The following is a 19616-nucleotide window of genomic DNA, read 5'->3' on the forward strand; positions in this document are numbered from 1 at the left end:
AAACGAGGAAGATGAAAAGTTGGTTCTGTAAGTTTGAAGTTGGACAGTAAATGGATGTTGGCTGGTGGCGGCACGTGTTCGGACTGTTTTGAAAGAGAGAGAGCGGGAATTATGGAAGCCAGTTCAGAAGAACAGTGCCCATGGAGGTATCTGTAGAAAAGGCATGCAGCAGAAACAGTACGTCTATGAGCCAGAGAGTGGAGAGACTGTTAGAGAGGAGTCATTAATTAACCTAACTGCCCTCTTCTGAATGGAATCAAGAAGCCTGAAAGAGAGGTTTTGGGGGCACCGACCCAGATGTAGGAACAATATTCCATGGTAGTGCAGATTTGTGATTTGTACACAGTGAACAGCTGTTTGGAAGAAAAGTAACGGCGAGAGCGAAAGAGAAAACCAAGTTTTTTTTAGATGCAGAGGAAGCAATATTTGTAATGTGCTTGTGCCAAGAGAGATTAGAAGTCTGAGTAATCCCCAAAAGAGATATATCAACTTTCCTAGAAATCAGAGTGTCACCAAAGATAAGCATAGGAGCAGAAGAATCCTTTTTGCCAGATGTTTGTTTGTTATTGTTATTTGTTTTTTTAGGAGTATTAGCAACTAAGGCTATATTTCTCCGGGGATATGCGGTGGTCATTCCCGGACCTTTCCACATCCTCCGTATTTGGTGGGCACGGGCTCGAACTCCGGTCTAATCAAGAAGCGGTGTGCTATGCACTGCTGCTCCTGCCCACGTGGCTACGGAGGCGCCTTTTCGAGATATAAGACAAGACTGAGTTTTAGAAGGATTGAAATCAACTAAATTTTCTTTGCCCCACTGGAGAATTACCTGGAGATAGGCATTTAAGGAATTGGTAGCGGATATTCAAGAAGTTGAAGCTGATTGAGCAGGCAAGGTTTCCCAAAATGGAAAGTGGAATGTAATGCGCTATCATCGGCAAAAGCTATGGATAAGATTTCCAGCAATGGAAGGTCATTAATATACAAGAGGAAAAGAGTGGGGAAAAGCACTGATGTGTATTGTACTGAACACGAACCTTGGGGGACACCAGCATTAGTGGAGAAGTTAGAAGACAGAGCCATCTATCATCACCCTCAGTGGGCGATCAGAGAGAAAACTGGATAACCAATTACAAAAAAAAACAGTTGACAAACCATAAGATGGAAGCTTGTTTAGAAGACCTTTATGCCAAACACGATCGAAAGCCTTTGAGATGTCAAGAGCAACTGCTTGTGTTTCACCTAACTTTTCCATTGAATTTGTCCATAAATGGGTAACATAAGCCAGAATATCACCAGTGGATCGACACTGAACATTTCCTGCATAATTATTTTAATTGAACTGCATAACATAAAATCAGTGAATGTAAAAATATATTCAAATAATATACAAATAGACGCACACGTAAGTTATGTATTCTTACTTGAAATAGTAGCAAGAATTTGAATCTTCATGCAAGCACAGTCTGCATTCTCCACAAAATGGAACGGAAACAGGGATAACATGATCACCTAAATAAATATACAAGATTAGTGGTCCTTGTTGTGTTTAGATAGAAATAAAAAACAGTGAACTGTACCATTAAAGTCCTTACCTACAGTTTGATACCTTCAGAACAGAAATCTTTGTGAATGATGTGAATTGTACTGAACATAATATTCATAAGCATGATTACATACACTGGGAAAAACATTCATGCCATCATATCACGTATAAATAATACATGTAAGAAAATTTCAAAAAGGTTCCGCTTATTTTCATTTCTCTTATATTTTTCTTTATATCCTCTGTTTTTATTTTCTGGTTCTTTGCGATTGTGCCTAGACATGATAGAAATGAATATATGATGAAAGTCTTGTGGATTAATTCTACACTTCAGTGATTCTGAAGGCTCACGATGGAAGATCTTATTCGCTGCATGGCCTGCCCATGTTAATAGAAGAAATTTGTTTTGTAAAGCTGTAATTCATTTGGAAAGATGAGGTGCAAGGGTGTTTGATAGTGTCATTTGGGAAGCATTAAGGGTTCAGAGAAACTACTATCACGAATAGTTCAGATATGTTACAGACCAGACTGTTCTGAGGCGAATGATGAAAATCTCGACTTCAATCTACCTCTTTTATATGTATACAGGGTGTCTCAAAAATATTGGTACAAACGTTTAGGGGAGATAGGTAACATCTAAAGGAATGTGAATCGCATAGGTACCATAACCGGAAACGTCAGGGGAAAGTAGTAGCAGAGGCACAAGAAGCAGAAATGACAAGACAATAATTAGTGGCAAACATTTATTTGACATAATATTAAGAATGGAGTACGAGATGGATGCATTTCATGATGTTACAACAGATGTTCGAAGGTTCCACCAAGACACGAGATGCATGCGTTACACCGACGCAGCATGGATTGGCGGACACGGTCGAACACACATGGAGTTTCTTTGACAGTAACAGCAGCGCAGAAGAGTCTCTCCACGAGATCCATTTCCGTCTCCACAGGCGATTCATACACCATAGATTTGAGGGCCCCAAACAGAAAGAAATCAAGGCTCGATAAATCGGGTCCACCACGGCCAATCCATCGACGCCCAAAACGCCTGTTCAAATGGTCACTAACACACCTTCCATAATGGGTAGGCGTCCCGTCATGTTGAAACCAAATGTTGCGTCTCACATTTGCTGGAACATCGTCAAGTAACCCTGGTAGAACTTGTTCAAGAAAGATCCGATATTTAGCGGAGTTCATGCGGGATGGTAACAGGTATGGGCCGACTAAGTAGTCACCGACCATACCTGACCACACATTTATTGCGAAGCAATGTTGTGCCGCATGGGGGCGCAGTGGGTTGTCGTGAGCCCACACATGAGCATTATGCTGATTGAATAAGCCTTCCCGAGTGAAATAAGCCTTATCCGTGAACAAAACATAGGCTGGAAAATTCAAGTCTTGTTGTTGAACGCTTGCTTGGAGAAACCACTGCGCAAAAGCGACACGTGCAAGATGATCTTGGGGGAGCAGTAACTGAACCCTTTGGAGATGAAACGGGTGTAAGGAATCGTCGTGCCAGACACGCTGTATACTGCAACGAGACACTCCTAAGGCAGAGGCAACGGCACGTGTGCTGGTAGTAGGATTATTCTGGATGGCATTCAACACACTTTCTTCCATGGCGGGAGTTCGCGTCGAACGTGGCCTCTCCGCACCACTCCTGTTACCTCTAAATGACCCATAATCGCACAAATTGATGCACACGCGCAAAAAAAAAAAAAAAAAAAAAAAAAAAAAAATGGTGGTCCGATACATGTCTGTCTGGGAAGCGTTCTCCATAATTTCGTTGAGCGGCTCGTCCATTGCCCTCTGCTAATCTATACACTAGGTGCATGTCTGCCAGCTCACAGTTCGTATATCGATGCATGCTCTTCGTGCGGCGACTACTGCTTGAATGAGTAAACCAGAAATTTTCCCTCTCGCGAACTGATGAACAGCGCCGTGTACAGACTTACAGTGACGTTTCCGGTTATGGGTTCCTTTGCGATTCACATTACTTTAAATGTTACCTACCTCCCCTAAACGTTTGTACCAATATTTTTGAGACACCCTGTATATAAATATAGGAAATCCTAACGACTGTTTTTTTTTGTATTATTATTTTATTGGGGTATACTCGAAATTCACTTATTTCACAATGGTATGTCCCAGTGGTACGGGATGTGCTGGCATCCGCTGGAACTGATTTTTCCTGCAGCGTCTGAAGGATTCTTACACAGTAACTTTCTTTTGACAGTACGCATATTGTTTTGGACCACCTCTTGGCGTGAACGGGTGCTCAAATTCAATTTATTATGTTAGGGTCTCCCGTAAATGATTACAACTACCCATTTTTGTATGATGTCTGCAAATTGCGTGTGTCCTGTAGTCGTTTTGCCTATTTTGCTGGGCGAAAAACCCAGTTTATGGGGGGGAAACCTTGCTGTCTACGCCTGAGACTGACTAACTCAGCCACGGAGTGAAAAAACCCATTAAAGTTCTTCACGTCATCAATGGGATTCAAACCCGGGCCTTTTACACCCGGTGTGGGGAGGGCGGGACGATACCACTGTGCTAACCGAGCGAGCAGTCTTTCTGGTGATCGCTGCTCCCTAGTACCTAAGTGACCAGATACAATAATACACGACACACTTTGAAGACATTAACGCCACACTCATTTCTGGATTTTTACAGAGTTCTGTATTCATCACAGTGTACCAGGGCAGAGCGGAATCAACGTTTAGGTGCCACTCTACATAAGACACAACACATGCCTATTTCATGCACTTTTCCACACATACGCTGCTGCCTTCTGTAGTTGGCCGAATGTGTTCATTAATATAGTTTCTAGCTTGTTCCATTGTAGAATAATTTCTGCTCAAAGTGAAGATGATATTCTACTGCTGTTTTCTTTCATTAAGTTCTCTAGGGCCGTTCGCAGCAACAGTATCTGCTCTGGAACAGTTCCCCTTGGTAATAGGAGTATTTTCTGGAAGCGTGGATTGGTCGTCCATCCCTCTTGCCTGCTTATGCGGGTCCTTTGTCTCGCTGGTGCTCCGGGTTTAATGGTCTGATTTCGGGACTATTGTCCTTTTATTTTTTTTATTTGGTGGTTGGTTTTTGGTCGTCAGTCTTCCCCAGTCTTTCAGATTGGTCTGGGTGTATCCCATGTCTGGGTAGGATATCTTCAGTTTGGTTTGAAGTGCCAGTCTCAATGACTTCTATGTTTTTTGGATGCATTTGGCTTAATTTTCAGATAATCGAGGTTTTCCGAATTAACGAGGTGCTGACTGTTTTTCAGCACAGGTCTCTGCAAGAGGAGCAGAATGATACCACGCACTAGTCCTTACGTTGGTTTGAAGGAAGCACTACCATGTGTGGTGTTTTTCCTTTCCCCCACCGTATCCTGCATAAAGTGATAGTTTAGGGACTAACAGCTCCAGGGGTTTCCCCCATCTTCGCGTGGCATACATTGTCGTGTTATACAGAACACTGTAGAGGCTAGAGATTTAAAAGTGTACGAATATTGTAGAGTGTCGTGTTGTGTACCGTTGTCATCTGACCTTTTAGTGGTTGGGCCACTGGTGGGGGCCCAACGTTTGCCACGCTACCCCCGACTGAGGCACGTCAGATACACAGAAATTTTTTATAGTACTCTGGCAGATCCTGCCATCTAGTTTCCTGAGATTTCAGTGGCTAGGACCTAAAAAAAGGAAACACTAGGGTTGGGTGTGGCCGAAAGGAATATAGATATTTACGTTATGTGATTTAAGATTAAAATTTTGGGCGTTGGGCTCGATAAATTTTGACATTGGGGTTCGCCCATGCCCCACCTGAGGGAAAAGAAGGGGTAGCGGGGAGGAGTCAGGGACTCGTCTTCTCCCCTTTCCGAGGGATAGGGAGTGAATCGGGTAAGAGCACCCTATTCAAACCGCCATGTGGCGTTGGCACAGGTGCCATCCGGGAAGACTGGTGGAAAATATTGTTCCTGGAGTCTCGGAATGAATTGAATTTTTGATGTCAGAATGCTCCGAAGGTCTCATATAATGGGAAATGTACATAAGATGCTCCCGTGATTCAAGTTGGCCACAGGAACAGAATGGATTGTCAGTGAGACCCAAGCTGATAAGTTTTCCCCTGATGATGCTATGTCCAGTGAGTAGATAGGTTGTCAGGAGACCTGGGGAGAACTAGGTTGGTGACTTTCGGTAGGTTGTCCGGAATGAAATTTTTGGTTATGGCCCTTTATCTGTGGCTGTCCATCGTTGTTGCCAGGTCTGCTGAAGAAAGGTAACAAGCCATCGCTTCTTCACAGAGCGGTTGTTAGCTGGATCGGTGGTGAAGTTTATTTGTTTTTTGCCAGGTGGTAGAGCACGGCGCACCGGATGATAGTGTATAGTGTGTTCGTGTCTAACGGCAACAGGGGTTTCCCCCATCTCCGCGTTGCTTTCATTGTGGATGTGACAGTTCACTATAATGGTCAGAGATTTAAAAGTGTATGGATTTTGTAAGTGTAGTGTTGTGTATCGTTGTTCTTCCGGCCATTTAGCCGCTAGACCCCTGCTGGGACCCAACGTTGTCCGCACTATGACATGGGTTGGATGCTAGTTGTGAAGATAGAGAGGTAGATCAGGCACACTAGTATTTAGATATTTAGTCATGCAGATCCTGGAACCTAATTTCCTGTGATTTCAGTGGCTAGGACCTAAAAAAAAAAAAAAAAAAAAAATTCTCACTCTGTGGAGGTTAAGAAAATTGAGTAGAAATGCCATATGAGTTTAGTGTGAATGCAATTAAATTTACTTGTTATTAAATTTTTCAAGTTATGTGGGGTATACGCTAGTGTATTAGGTAGAGTGGGGGAAGAGACAGAAATATGGGGACGATAGAGGAGGTGACCCCAGATAATCAGTGGGGCAGGGCCCCACCAGGCGAAGAGAGGAGTGGAAAGGAGGGGACGGAGAAGACCGTTCCCCCTCACCCTGCTGGGGGAGAGGGAAAAGATAGGACCATGCAAAGAAGCATGGTTTGAGAGACAAGATGGCCAGCAGCAAGCTGCAGTTGGTCTTAGGTGGTATTGGTGTTCCCATTTGGGATATCACTCATGGGACTAGGTCCCGTCCAGTTTAATCAAGTCAGTGAAGATCTGTGTTGATAAATCCGGTGGTTTGTCAAGTCAGTGAAGGTCTGTGTTGTCAAGTCCGGTGGTTTGTCACTGTTGGTCAAGTCTTGTCCAGGTGGTAGAGGTGTCAATTCCGGGATCCATATCAAGTGCAGTGATCAGGTTCCTTCAGGATTTCAGGAGTGAGAAAAAAAATAAATAAAAATAAACCACTGTCTTTTCCCTATTCTTTGCGCCTTTGTCACAGAGGGTTGCCGGTTGTTGGCAGGGTTGCTGATCTCTGGGCACCGGATGATAAGTGTAATGTGTATTTAGGGTCTAACGGCACCAGGGGTTCCCCCCATTTCCGCGTAGTATACGTTGTCGTGTGTACAATTCATATATATGCCGACCGGGCTAGCCGGATGATTAAAGCGCCTGCCTGGCAACCCAAAGGTCGCGGGTCCGAATCCCGCCTCGGGCTTGGATCAAAGTACTGCAAAAAACCTTGGGAGGTGCACTATGGCCACAGAAGCCGATGCGCCAATAACTACCAAAAAAAAAAAAAAAATTCATATATGAAAAAAATACAGTAATAGCCAACCCGTATTAGATTCTCACTCATTCTGAATATAACCGCAAACTTTACTTCAACTTTCTTTTGTTTAGATTAAAAAAATTTCGAATAAAATTCGTTCCTTGAAGGCATCTTTCAAAGGAATATCTTTAGGTAAGGAAGCCAATAAAGATGCGTTTTAAAATGAGTTCTGAAATTAAGATGCGAGTTTCTAAAAATGCTTAGGTGAAACCTTAAAGTTTCAAATGTTATTAGTTGCCTCTTCAAGCCAAGCTTGAGAGCTGATTATAATGGAATATGCACTGAATAAACTTAATTACATATCCAACAAAACGTTGGATGAGTAGTTGGATAATAATCAGTCTTAACGTTGGAAAATAATCTTAACTACTCATCCAATATTTTCTTCCCAATTATACTCTCAAGTTAATCTCTTGAAATATTAATACTGCGTTAAATTTGTCACTATATTTCCAGCTTAGAGTTTGTTACTTAAAAAAAAAAAAAAGGCTATAGTGGTTGTATTGAATTGATCTGCAACTTTTTCGTTCAAAATCTCTATTATGAATATGAATTCCATGTCTGCATGGATAATTCCCGCATACTGATACATAAGAATGTGCTATTCAGAAATTTACAAAAATTATTTGATAATCTGTTTGAAGCTCTGGCTTACTTAGTAATGAAAAAAAAATATATATATAATTTTTAGTTTGGATACTATAGTCATAGCTTAGCTTAATTTAGTGAATATTTATTGAATACCCTAAATAATTGTTCAAGAAAGTGCCTCGAAAGTGAGGCAAATTTCCCAGAGCTGTAATGCTCAATACGTTCTGGCGCCTCCGTAGCCAGGTGGGCAGGAGCAACAGTGCGTAGCACAGGCTTCTTGATTAGACTGGGGTTTGAGCCCGTGACCACCAAATACGGAGGATGCGGAAAGGTCAGGGAATGACCACCGCATATCCCCGGAGCAATATGGCCTTAGTTGCTAATGCTCCTAAAAACCAAATAACAAACAAAACAAATACGTTCTACGTTGATCTCAATATTTGTAAAATAATAAGAGAAGTTTACCTCAATACAGTACGTAGAACACATCCGTATGATACTCTCCTGCAATTAAAACGCAGCAATTAGTTTTAATTGCTGGAGAGTATCATAAGAAAGTGTTCTACGTTTTTATATTGAGGTAAACTTCTCTTATTATTTTACAAATGTAAGGGAATATGTATGATTAATGCGTAACAATATTATTATATTAAAATTTTCTTTGATATTAACGTGTGTCTGGAGTAAAATTATTTTCAGTCTACTCTGTTTTCCGAAAGGACATGGAATCTTTTCAGCAGTCAGGGGCCCTAACAGAATTAAAATAAAGTAGGACAGTAGACATCACACGGTAGTACTTGTGTGAATTGTTATAGGTAAACCTAAAGTTGGCTTTAATCAGCCAGTATAAAGATCCCTACGAATCGTATATCCTTGTTATAACTAAAATACTCACCAGGCTTCAAAGACGTGACACCTTCTCCAATGCTTTCGATGATTCCAGCACCTTCATGTCCAAGAATTACTGGGCCGTTAAACGTATCATATCCTTCATTCTGCATATGAACATCAGTATGGCACACACCTGAAGAAACCATCTGAAATGAAATAATTACAAAATTTAATGCATTATCATAACGATTCTCAAAAATGTTTGGAAGCACTTCATTTCTACAGACTAACGATCTTTGCAGGGATTCCATTGTTTAAATCTAGAGCTAGTACAGATCTGAACCTCTTCGTTCAGGTGCTTGTATCCGAAAGTATACTGAATCCTTAGCCTGTGGCAATACTGAAAAGTTATTCTACTTATTTCTTATCCTACCGAGAATGCAATTCTCATTCACTGCTCTGTTCTAAAGATAACTATTATTAATGGACTTTTTTTTTTTATTTAAAAATTAAAAATAAATTTTCTGTTTATACTCCAGGGCGACAAAACTGTCAGAGGAGTTCACAAGATAGGCAGAATACAAGAAACAGCACTGTATTTAGCAGTCATGGGTTAGAACCCTGGTCACTCAAGGCACGTGTAGTTCAGATCACTTGACAGAGGCAACTTTTGTTGCCTCTGTCAAGTGATCTGAACTGGTTATACAGTGAGCCAGTATGTTCAGAAGGCACCTGGAATTTTTGACCATAGTTTCTGTAGCCACAACTAGAGATAAAACATCACTGCATGCACTGAGTATACCTTTATTTCATAAGACACAGGAGAATTTTGTGAAACATTTTCTAAGGAAAAAAGTATATCTTATGGTCCAGAAAATACAGTATTTAAATTTATACTGGATTATGCAATAATTTCCAAAAATTTGAAGTTGAGTCCTTACATTCAAACTTATTCTCAAGGAAGGGAAAAAAAAGTATACAACTACTCGTAGTTGATCAGTGAAAGGCCTTCTTGATATATTTATTGCATGTTATATTGCACCACTGATGTATGTATGAAGTCCAATCTACACGTAGGTATAAATTATTGGAACGATAGATTCCACTCCCAGATCAAAGGGCAACACAAGTAATTATAAACCTGTTAGTTTAACTTCTATTCAGGGAAATTAATGGAGGCACTGGTTAAAGAAGCACTGCAGGATCTTCTAGACAAGACTTCAGTTATAGCTCAGACACAGCATGGGTTTGTTAAGGGGAAGTCTTGTCTGACCAATTTCATTGGATACTATGATGTGGTCACAAAGCAACTGGATGCAGGTAATAACTTTGATATATATTTGGATCTTAGAAAGGCTTTTGATACTGTTACACATGGAAGACTGCTGCACAAATTGGAACAGTGTGGCATTGGAGGCAAATTGCTTCTATGGATAAAGGGATGGTTGATTGGGAGAAGACAGAGAGTGGTAGTCAATGGACACTGCTCATTGTGGACTAATGTTATTAGTGGAGTCCCTCGGGGTCCAGTGTTGGGTCCATTGTTGTTTTCTGTTTTTATAAATGATATGAGGATAGGTTATCAGGCTTAATGTCCAAGTTTGCAGACGATACGAAGGTTGGCAGGGTTGTTGAGGACACTACTGACAGTATGTTGCTGCAACAAGATCTGGAAAAGCAGATCTCAGCAGACGGGCTGAGAGGTGGCAAATGAAGTTTAACATTAACAAATATAAAGTACTACATATGGGAAGCAGTAACCCCAGTGTAACGTATCAACTCTGTGGTACTACACTGACAGTGGTAGAGAATTAAAAGGACCTGGGGGTAATTGTGCCGGCAGATATGAAGTTTTCTGAGCAGTGAGATGGTCTGCAAGAGTAGCTCATAGTGTCTTGTCAATGATATACAGGAATTTTTCTAGCAGAGATAAGGAGGCGATTATCCCCTTGTATAAGGCAATGGTCAGGCCACACCTTTAGTACTGTATACAGGTCTGGAGTCCTCATTTTAAGAAGGATGTAGAGCTGTAGAAACGAGTGCAGAGAAGGGCAACAAGATTAGTGAATGGAACAAAGGGTTGCTCTTACGAAGAAAGGCTTAAGTTTTGCAGATTACAGTGTTTGGAGACTAGGCACCTGCGAGGTGATCTGACTGAGGTGTATAAAGCCTTGAATGGTTTTAGCATGCTGAATGATGATGGGATTCTTCCTTTTGCTCAGAATAATCACCTGCTAGGGCATAAATTCAAATTGAGGAAAAACAGTTGTAGGATAGATGTGCGGAAGTTTGCCTTTAAATAGCGGGTGGTTGATTGGTGGAACAGACTTCCATCCTTTGTTGTGGAAGTTGATAGCCTAAATAAATTTAAGGCTGGGCTGGACAGGTATTTGGAACGAATGGAGGGGTAAAATCGGAGCGTTGTTTTTTTTTTTTTTTTTTGGCTGATGCTGCATAAGTTTGCTTTCTTGCATCGTCTGCCTTTACTAATGGTAATGGTAATGGTGTATTTATGCACTTGGGCAACTGACCACTCGGCTACGGCGGCCGATAACATTTAATCTGGAGATTAAAAAAAACATTCCTATCAGGCCAAACTTCTTTTAAATTGAAAGACTGATAAATGAGACTTACTATAAATAGATTTTGGTGTTAAAGAGGAAAAATTGTTAAGTATGGACCTGTTAAAAATTAGATATAAATTCAGGGACCTCTAATACTTTGGAAAGTAAATATATAATGTTATAAGACAAAATATAATTTAAATGGTAAAACATGGGACTTGCTAAATAGATATGGGCTACTGACACTGGAACTGACCAAAGGAGGAGAAGAGTGAATCGTAGTAGGCTGAACCAATCGGAAGCCTTGGCTATTAGTAGACAAAGTGCTGGAATGAAAAGAATTTTTTTTCTCTAGTTTCTTTCTCTCCCCCTTCCCAACAGAGGCCTAAAGGGGTTCAGAAGAACCTCAAAAAAGTTGCTAACTTGTATTAGGTACAAATCAATGTGGTAACACTTTTATAAACATCTTAAAGTAAATTTTTACTTTAAAAATTGGCCTACAGTGCCTTATTTTCATTTAACTCCTAATAAACTTATCGTCCTCTTTTCAGACAATAAGATTAAACAATTCACTTTGAGGATTTGCATACTGTATATTGAGCGGATATAAATGAGATTCTGTTGGGTCCAGGGATGGTCTGAGTACTTAGGAGAGGAAACACTCAGACCATCATACGAGATCTCCGAAACACTCAAGTCCCCTTGATACAGGAGTACTGTGCAGCGTCAAGGATTTAATTTATGCCACATGGAAAATTATGGGTCCAATGTAGGAGATGATTATACAATAATAAATTATTTAATGTATGATGTAAGATAAAATCCATTCACTGCATCAAATTGCATGAAAATCCATTCACTGACGGTCGAATTATTAGATGTGGACGGATGGATATGGTGAAGCCAATAGGCGCCTAATAATGCTTTTTGTAATTACGTATTGTGAATGTACCGTGCATTACGTATGTGCTACAATGCTCATTAATCGCTTAATTGTAAAGCCCACCCAATCAGATGGCTGCAGGATGACGCATAAAATGTAACACGTACATTTTAATAATAATGGTTGTGCGTATGTGCCCGGTATGTATTTTTCAGAGATCCATCTTCGATGCCTCAGAATGCATAAAAGCAAAAGCAATAAGATTTGCTTTTGCGTGAACGTATTGAAGCTGATCTTTGAATGATAGGCTGGAATATAAAATGACTCGAGGAAATTTCAGTGCTGTCTTTTGTCAAGTTGATGACCTGCAACGTAAGGTGCTTGATACTGATGCTGAAGATAAAAATCATGTTTTCAACATTTGAATTGCTGAAAACTATTTTAAATAATTTACTTCTCTGTAATAATTCATACTTTGACTGATCTGGATTGAGCAGAGGATAGAACGAAAAATTTGACATCTGTGCATAATCGATCAAAAATGAGAAAAGCGAATTATTGCCCAAAATTTATATTCTGATAATCCGTTAGTGAAAATCTCAAATAGCTATTAGAACCTACAGTACTTAGTACGGTGCATGGTTAAACGCTGAGAAGATAAGATACCTGTTGAGTAAAGAGGCCATATATCAGATCATCATTCTTCTCTTTCTTGGTGATTTCCTTCTACTTCTCTCTCTCTCGCTCCCTTTCTCTCTGGGTCACAGGGTAAATCAAATTTTTTTTTTTTTTTTTGGCTGGTGCAACATAAGCCTCAGGTTTCCTTGCACCATATCGCTAATAATAATAATAATTACCGAGAAATAATTCATACAATTTAAATCTTGAAGTCAGTTTAATGCCAGTATTGCTTTAATATTATACGTACATATTTATATAGTGTTATTTTATATTTTTATAAACATTTCCAACAATTCAACATTTGAATTGTTGAAAACTGTTTTTAATAATTTACTTCTCTGTAAATTGATCTCTTCTCGGTACAGTCCGCACTTAAACTTGCAATTAAGTCGTCAATTAACGATATCAGTTAATTCAATAAAAAAAATCATTTCATATTTGTTTAAATATAAGCATATATGAAAATTTTGTTTTTTTTTTTTTAAATACAGTAATTATACCGCTTTAAATGATTGGTTAAATGTAACTAATGGTGTAGTGGAAAGACCGGAACTTTTTTCATTAGTTCTGCGAAATCCCTTCAGTTGGCGCTTTATATTTTCTTCTCTTCTTACATCTCCAATACAGCAATAAAACACTGTCTATAACTGTTCCTGTGCAGTTCGAGTGCTATAATTCTTGTCCTCGCAAAAAGATTAAGGTTTACTTTAGGGTTTTTAAAAAGATTGGCCACGATGTATGGGACATGTGTGGTTAAGATCAACGTCTGCATGGTTAAGATCAACGTCAACTTTAATTGTGCATTCCAACAGGCTTGCCTTATTGGACCGTTTCCTACCGAATCAGATGTTTGACAGGATCCAAGAACTCGATGCTGACCTCCATCTAATAGCCACCAACGCAGCATATAAGTACCATGTGTGCCTCACAACAAGCTTCCCAGCTGACTAGTGATCATAATTGTGTAGACTGATTCATTCATTACCTCGAGCTATGGATGGACAACCCGTCATATTCTCTAGTTGAACTATCTGCATCTGTCACACACACTCCATAGTTTGCCTCCACCCGTACGCATTTCATTGTTGTACCTTCTTTTCATTACAGGATATTTATTTATTTAATCGTTTATTAAAGTGGAAAGTGTTTGCTTTCACCCCTTATACACAGCTGACCGGCTAGAAGGTGTAAAAATGCAAGAATTACAATTATTTACACAACTGCGTATATTTTCAGCATTGTTTATAAAATGAAATTATTGACAAGATTATAGTAGAAGTAAGCTATGCGCTTCAGAGAGGCTCTTGCTTGCTTTCTGAGTATTTCACAGGGTCTATTTGCAATGAATTAAAAAGGTTGACTGCGTTGTTTGGGAAGAAATTCTTAGACAGCACAGGTTGGACAGTATAGAATGTAACGGCAGGTAGAGGGTTGTCATTACTGCGTCCATCATGTGGAGTAGAGATAAGTCCTCGAAGACTGGGGGCGTCAATCACACCGGTAAGCATCTGGGAAAGAAGGAGAATATTTCTGGATGCTATGATGAAATAACTCTACAGGGAGTGATGTTTAGGTCGGTATATAAAACAGCTCTGGAGATGGTGAATGCGTTGTCCGTGACCTTGTTCATCCATCGCAGTACTCAGTACTCGACTGCCAGGAATCTGTTTATGTGCCACATCGGGGACAAAAGACCAGATTGGTGATGCATACAGTGTGATAGGTTGTAGGCACCGCTGGACGTATCCTCCGACTAGAGCTTACAATACTGAGATTCCGGGTCCTGGTCATTTTTTTCCGGTATTGATACGCAAATACCGGTTTTCGATACTAATTTAAAAAATAATTATCCGTGATTTATTCACATAAAGGTTATAAAATCGACAAGAATACATCATTAATTAATATTGCTGAATTTGCAAATGAGGCATTGTTATAAACAGTACAAATGCAATGGAAACCTGAAAACGTCATGAAACTGTAAGACAAAATCTTACAAATATATTTCTCTTAGTAAGTGTAGTGTGTGTGGAAGTAAAACACTTAAGGAATAACGAAATCATCATTATGGAAATATTTCCACTAGTGGCAGTAGGCCTGGTACTACAATTAAGGATTATGGTGAACGAAGTATGGCAGGTGCAGCAGGGTTAAAATTAAAAGCTTCTGAACAATAGTTTAATCCCTCTATTATTACACCGCTACTTGAGGATGCCATACTTAGTGCATTTTGGGAAAGGGTGTCGGTATGGAGCAGTTCAAAGGTATTGTGAACAGGCGATCTTGAGGTAAAAGATGAAAGCGTTTAGTTGTGTGGGAAAAATATTCGTTTTTAGGAAGAAGAGTGAGTTTAAAGAATAACACCGTGATTGGGTCAGGTTTAAATTTGATAGGGGGAGTAGAATAAGGGGCGATTGTAACTTGCAATCAATTCAATAAATAAATAAATGAGAAGGAAATAAATAAGGTGCTCGCACCAAAAGAGGGGCTTGTGGTTGTTGTTCGGAGGGGTTACAGACTTCCAGTGGTAATTCTGGGTTTAGTTCGGGTCCAGTTCTGGAAGTGTCCATCTATATAGTGAAGGGTTCCGCCGGACATGTTCCTGTGCTAGAAGTCAATCCGGAAGTTGAATAACAAGCCAGTCAGATAAAAAAAAAAATGTTCTTGTTTATACTCCGGCACAACCACCAGGTCAGTGGAGTTTACAATAACTCAATCAATACACATGTATATCTTATTTAGCAGTCATGGGTTTGAACCCCGGTCTACTCAAAGAGCGTGTGCTACCGCACTCGCGCTCTTAACCACTCGGCTACGTCAGGCCTAAAATAAATTATCTGTTTATACTCCAGCACGACAACCAAGTCAGTAGGGTTTACAATAAATTGTCAATACAAATATTTATCGCATTTAGTAGTCACGGGCTTGAACCCCGGTGTACTCAAGGAACGCGTGCTATGCACTCTCGCTCCTGACCACTCGGCTACGTCAGACCTAAATATAGTACCCTGGCTTCTATTACTGCTGTGGTAATTTCCTTTAGTATTAACAGAGAACTGTTCTCGAAATAAGACAGTACTGGAAGAGCTATACAGCAGATATGCTGTATACCACAACCTGCTACCACAACCACCATGATGGCACAAGCACTCGACATCCCGAGGTTGAAGTTGCTGATCGTGGAAAAGAGGCTGGTCTTCACAGCCAAACTCATCACAGGCCAGATATCATCTCCAAATATTTGGAACGCTTGCTCTTGGAGGATTCCACAGCCAACCCTAAGGTCGGTACCAGCACTTGTGGCTCACCACAACAGGCTTGTACTCACTGAGAGATTTCTTCCCAAGCAGATGCTCGCTGCCCTCAACCGTGTGGACGCCGACATCGACAGCATAATAAGTAACAAGGACAGACACAACTTTATCAAAGCCCTTGAACCTTGATATTTATTTATTTGTATTTCTTATGTATTTATTTCTGTTGCATTTGTGATCGGTATTTTGTAGCCTTTTTGTATGTTCGCTGTATTTTGTAGCCTTTTGTATTTGTATGCCGTACTTATCTTATCTAGATGTGAACCCCTGGCGCTCGTCGCCGTGATGGGATATTGTGCTGTAACTCTACTTCACAATAAATATTTATTTATTTATTTATTTATATGCAGAGTTCAACTAAGAAGAGAGAGAGAGAGAGAGAGAGATTACCGCACATCGTGGAAGGAACCCGCACAAAGGAATCCCACCGTGAAAGAAAAGGAAGGCAAGTCATGTGAACTGTGTTGTTTTGGAAATGGTACTTAGATAAAGTGGGAGATTATTTTAGAGTAAGGTTGAAGAAACACGAGAAATAAGGAAATGTTTGTATTGAGTTGGTTTATTGGTTGAAGTTTTAAAGAAAATTGATATTGCTAAATCAAGGGAGATTACATGGAATTGTTAACATTAAGTTAGCGACTTATGGCTTGCTGTTGTGAAGAGAATTGATATTGGTGATTAAGAGAAATATGAGGAAGTGATTAAGATTGAATTAGTTTAGTGTTCGAAGCTGTTGAGATTGTTAATTGAGAAAAATTTAATGGAAATCATAGCATGTATTAACAGATTAAATGAGAAAAAGGAATAGATTAGATGTAAATGAATACCAGTTACGTGGGGCTTAGAGGGAAACAGGTATCCTGTGTGTTATCAGACACTCAGCCTAAAACACTGATGGATCCAATATCTCTCTATTACAGAAGATTTAGGAGAAGTCCGGTTGGCCTGCCTCCCTAAAATCCACTCATGCACACCTTCTCGATGGTGAGCCCTGTTACGTCACTTAGGTGGCAACGAACGTGCAGAGTGGTTCTCTTCAAGACGCCTGGTCAGTGTGAAGAGGAAAAGACCAATCCCTCCAGCAATGAGAGCACAACAATACAAATGGCCCTCAGTCCCCAGCAGCTTTCACTCTCCCTCTTACGGCAGCGAGAGGATCAGAGTGGAAGCAGAGGGTGCTAAGAATCTCTGGGTACGACCAGGCTGCCATGCACGGAAATTGAACTTGGCCTGTTATAACGTACGATCACTCATCGGTGAAGACAGGATATTAGAGCTGGAAAAGGAATTAGAAAATGTGAATTGGAATATCATCGGTTTGGCTGAAACAAGAAGAAGAAATGAATCACTTATAAGTTTATCAAGTGGAAATCTGCTGTACACCAATGGAAACAGTGAAAAGAGTGAAGGTGGAGTTGGGTTTCTGGTCCATAAAGATTTTAAAAACAACATTTTGGAATTCAAAAGTACATCACCAAGGGTGTCAAGACTAATACTCAAGATTTCTAAGAGGTACAAGCTAAAGATTGTAATGATTTATGCACCAACATCGAGCCATGATGATGAAGATGTTGAAGACATGTACACTGAAATTGAGAGTCTTCTAGATGAGCAGAAAACCCACTACACTATTATTATGGGGGACTTCAATGCTAAGGTTGGAAAAAGGCAAAACAGTGCAGAAAGAGGAACTATAGGAAATTTTGGAATTGGTGAAAGAAATAAAAGAGGTGAAAGACTTGTGGAATTTGCAGAATCTCAAGGAATGTCAGTAATGAACACTTTTTTCAAGAAAAGGGTGAACAGAAAGTGGACATGGAAGAGTCCAAATGGATTAACAACTAATGAAATCGACTTCATCCTCACTAACAGAAGATATATTGTGAATGATGTTACCGTCCTGAATAAGGTAAATGTTGGAAGTGATCACAGAATGGTAAGATGTACACTTGATATAGACAAAGGAAAGGAAAGGAAAAAACTGACTCGAGTAAATAATACAAAGGTCTTTGAAATAACAGAGGAGGAGAAAAAGCAGTATGTACTGGAACTTAAGAACAAGTTTGAGCTTCTGCAGACTGCTCAGGACCAAGATATCGACGAGGAATATTACAACTTTCTGAAAGTGATAAAGCCCAAGAAACCTATAGGGAAACAGAAATCCAAAGAAGAAAAAATTAGTCAAGAAACACTTGTCATGACGAACCAAAGACGACAAATGAAGAGCAAGAAAAACACTGCCAGGGAGAAAATTGAGTATACTGAGTTATGCAAAGCCATTAGAAAGAGACTCAGAGAGGACATAAGAAGATTTAACACAAGAAAAGTAGAACAAGCATTAAGGGAAAACAAAGGATTTAAATCAGCAGCCATGAGCAGTAATACAGAAAGACAAATGATACTGAAACTGAAGAATAGCGATGGTGTACTTATAAACAGCAGAGAAGGCATAATTCAAATAGCAGAAGACTACTATAGAGAATTATACAAGGAGCGAGGGAATGATACCAGCAGTGGGGAAGATGGATTGCAAAGTAGCAACACATACGACATACCCGATATTCTTCCTGATGAGGTAGAACATGCATTGAAGAAAATGAAGAATCGGAAAGCCCCGGGGGAAGATGAAGTTACTGTAGAGTTGTTAAAATTGGGAGGAAGAGACATAACACAAAAACTGGCAAGGCTGTTCACAAAGTGCATTAGAAAAGGTGTGATGCCTAAGCAGTGGAATAATGCAATCATAGTTTTGCTGCATAAGAAAGGAGATAAATCAGAAATTGGAAATTATAGACCAATTAGCTTGTTATCCCATATCTACAAGTTGTTCACAAGGGTCATTACTAACAGATTAGAAAGAATACTTGATGAGAATCAACCGAAAGAGCAAGCTGGCTTTAGGACAGGATTCTCAACTATGGATCACCTTCACGTAATATCACAGCTAATGGAGAAAGCAAATGAATATAAAACACCATTATGCCTGGCATTTGTGGATTATGAAAAGGCATTTGACTCCATACAGCATAAGGCAATGTTTCGGGCACTGGAAAGACAAGGCATAGATACTCCATATATTATGATTTTGAAGAAAATATATGAGAGTGCTACATCCTTTATTAGACTAGACAAAGACAGTAGCAAATTTAAAATCGAGAAAGGAGTTCGACAAGGAGACACAATATCTCCGAAGCTGTTTACTGCTGCCCTTGAGGAAGCTTTCAGAAGATTAGACTGGTCGCAGAAAGGAGTCAATGTGAACGGAGAGTACCTAAACCATTTACGATTTGCAGATGACATTGTGGTCATAAGCCACGATCCCAAAGAATTAGAGGAAAATCTTAATCAGTTATGCACAGTTAGTAAGGATTTTGGACTAAAGATGAATATGGCTAAAACAAAAGTAATGATGAACAAGTATGCCACGGAAAGGGAAATAATGATTGAAGGAGCAGTAATTGAAAAGGTGGAGTCATATACTTATCTGAGACAAGTTATTAGCTGTAATAATGATAAATGGCTGGAAGT

At 39.8% G+C, this 19616-nt stretch overlaps 1 protein-coding gene across 1 annotated transcript in view; it reads right to left on the minus strand.

The window, feature by feature from the left end:
• LOC150081760 (alcohol dehydrogenase class-3-like) overlaps window positions 1-19616 on the minus strand; it is a 137540-nt gene that overhangs the window by 88275 nt on the left and 29649 nt on the right. Inside the window, exons 4-5 of the mRNA XM_090379624.1 lie at window positions 8711-8852; window positions 1422-1509 (exon numbers count right to left, since the gene is read on the minus strand). Coding sequence (XP_090235750.1) covers window positions 1422-1509; window positions 8711-8852 — 230 coding nt within the window. The remainder of the gene's footprint in view (window positions 1-1421; window positions 1510-8710; window positions 8853-19616) is intronic.

This window comes from Mastigoproctus giganteus, chromosome 8 (assembly GCF_048544385.1).
Source record: "Mastigoproctus giganteus isolate SK-2022 chromosome 8, ASM4854438v1, whole genome shotgun sequence".
Taxonomy (NCBI): domain Eukaryota; kingdom Metazoa; phylum Arthropoda; class Arachnida; order Uropygi; family Thelyphonidae; genus Mastigoproctus; species Mastigoproctus giganteus.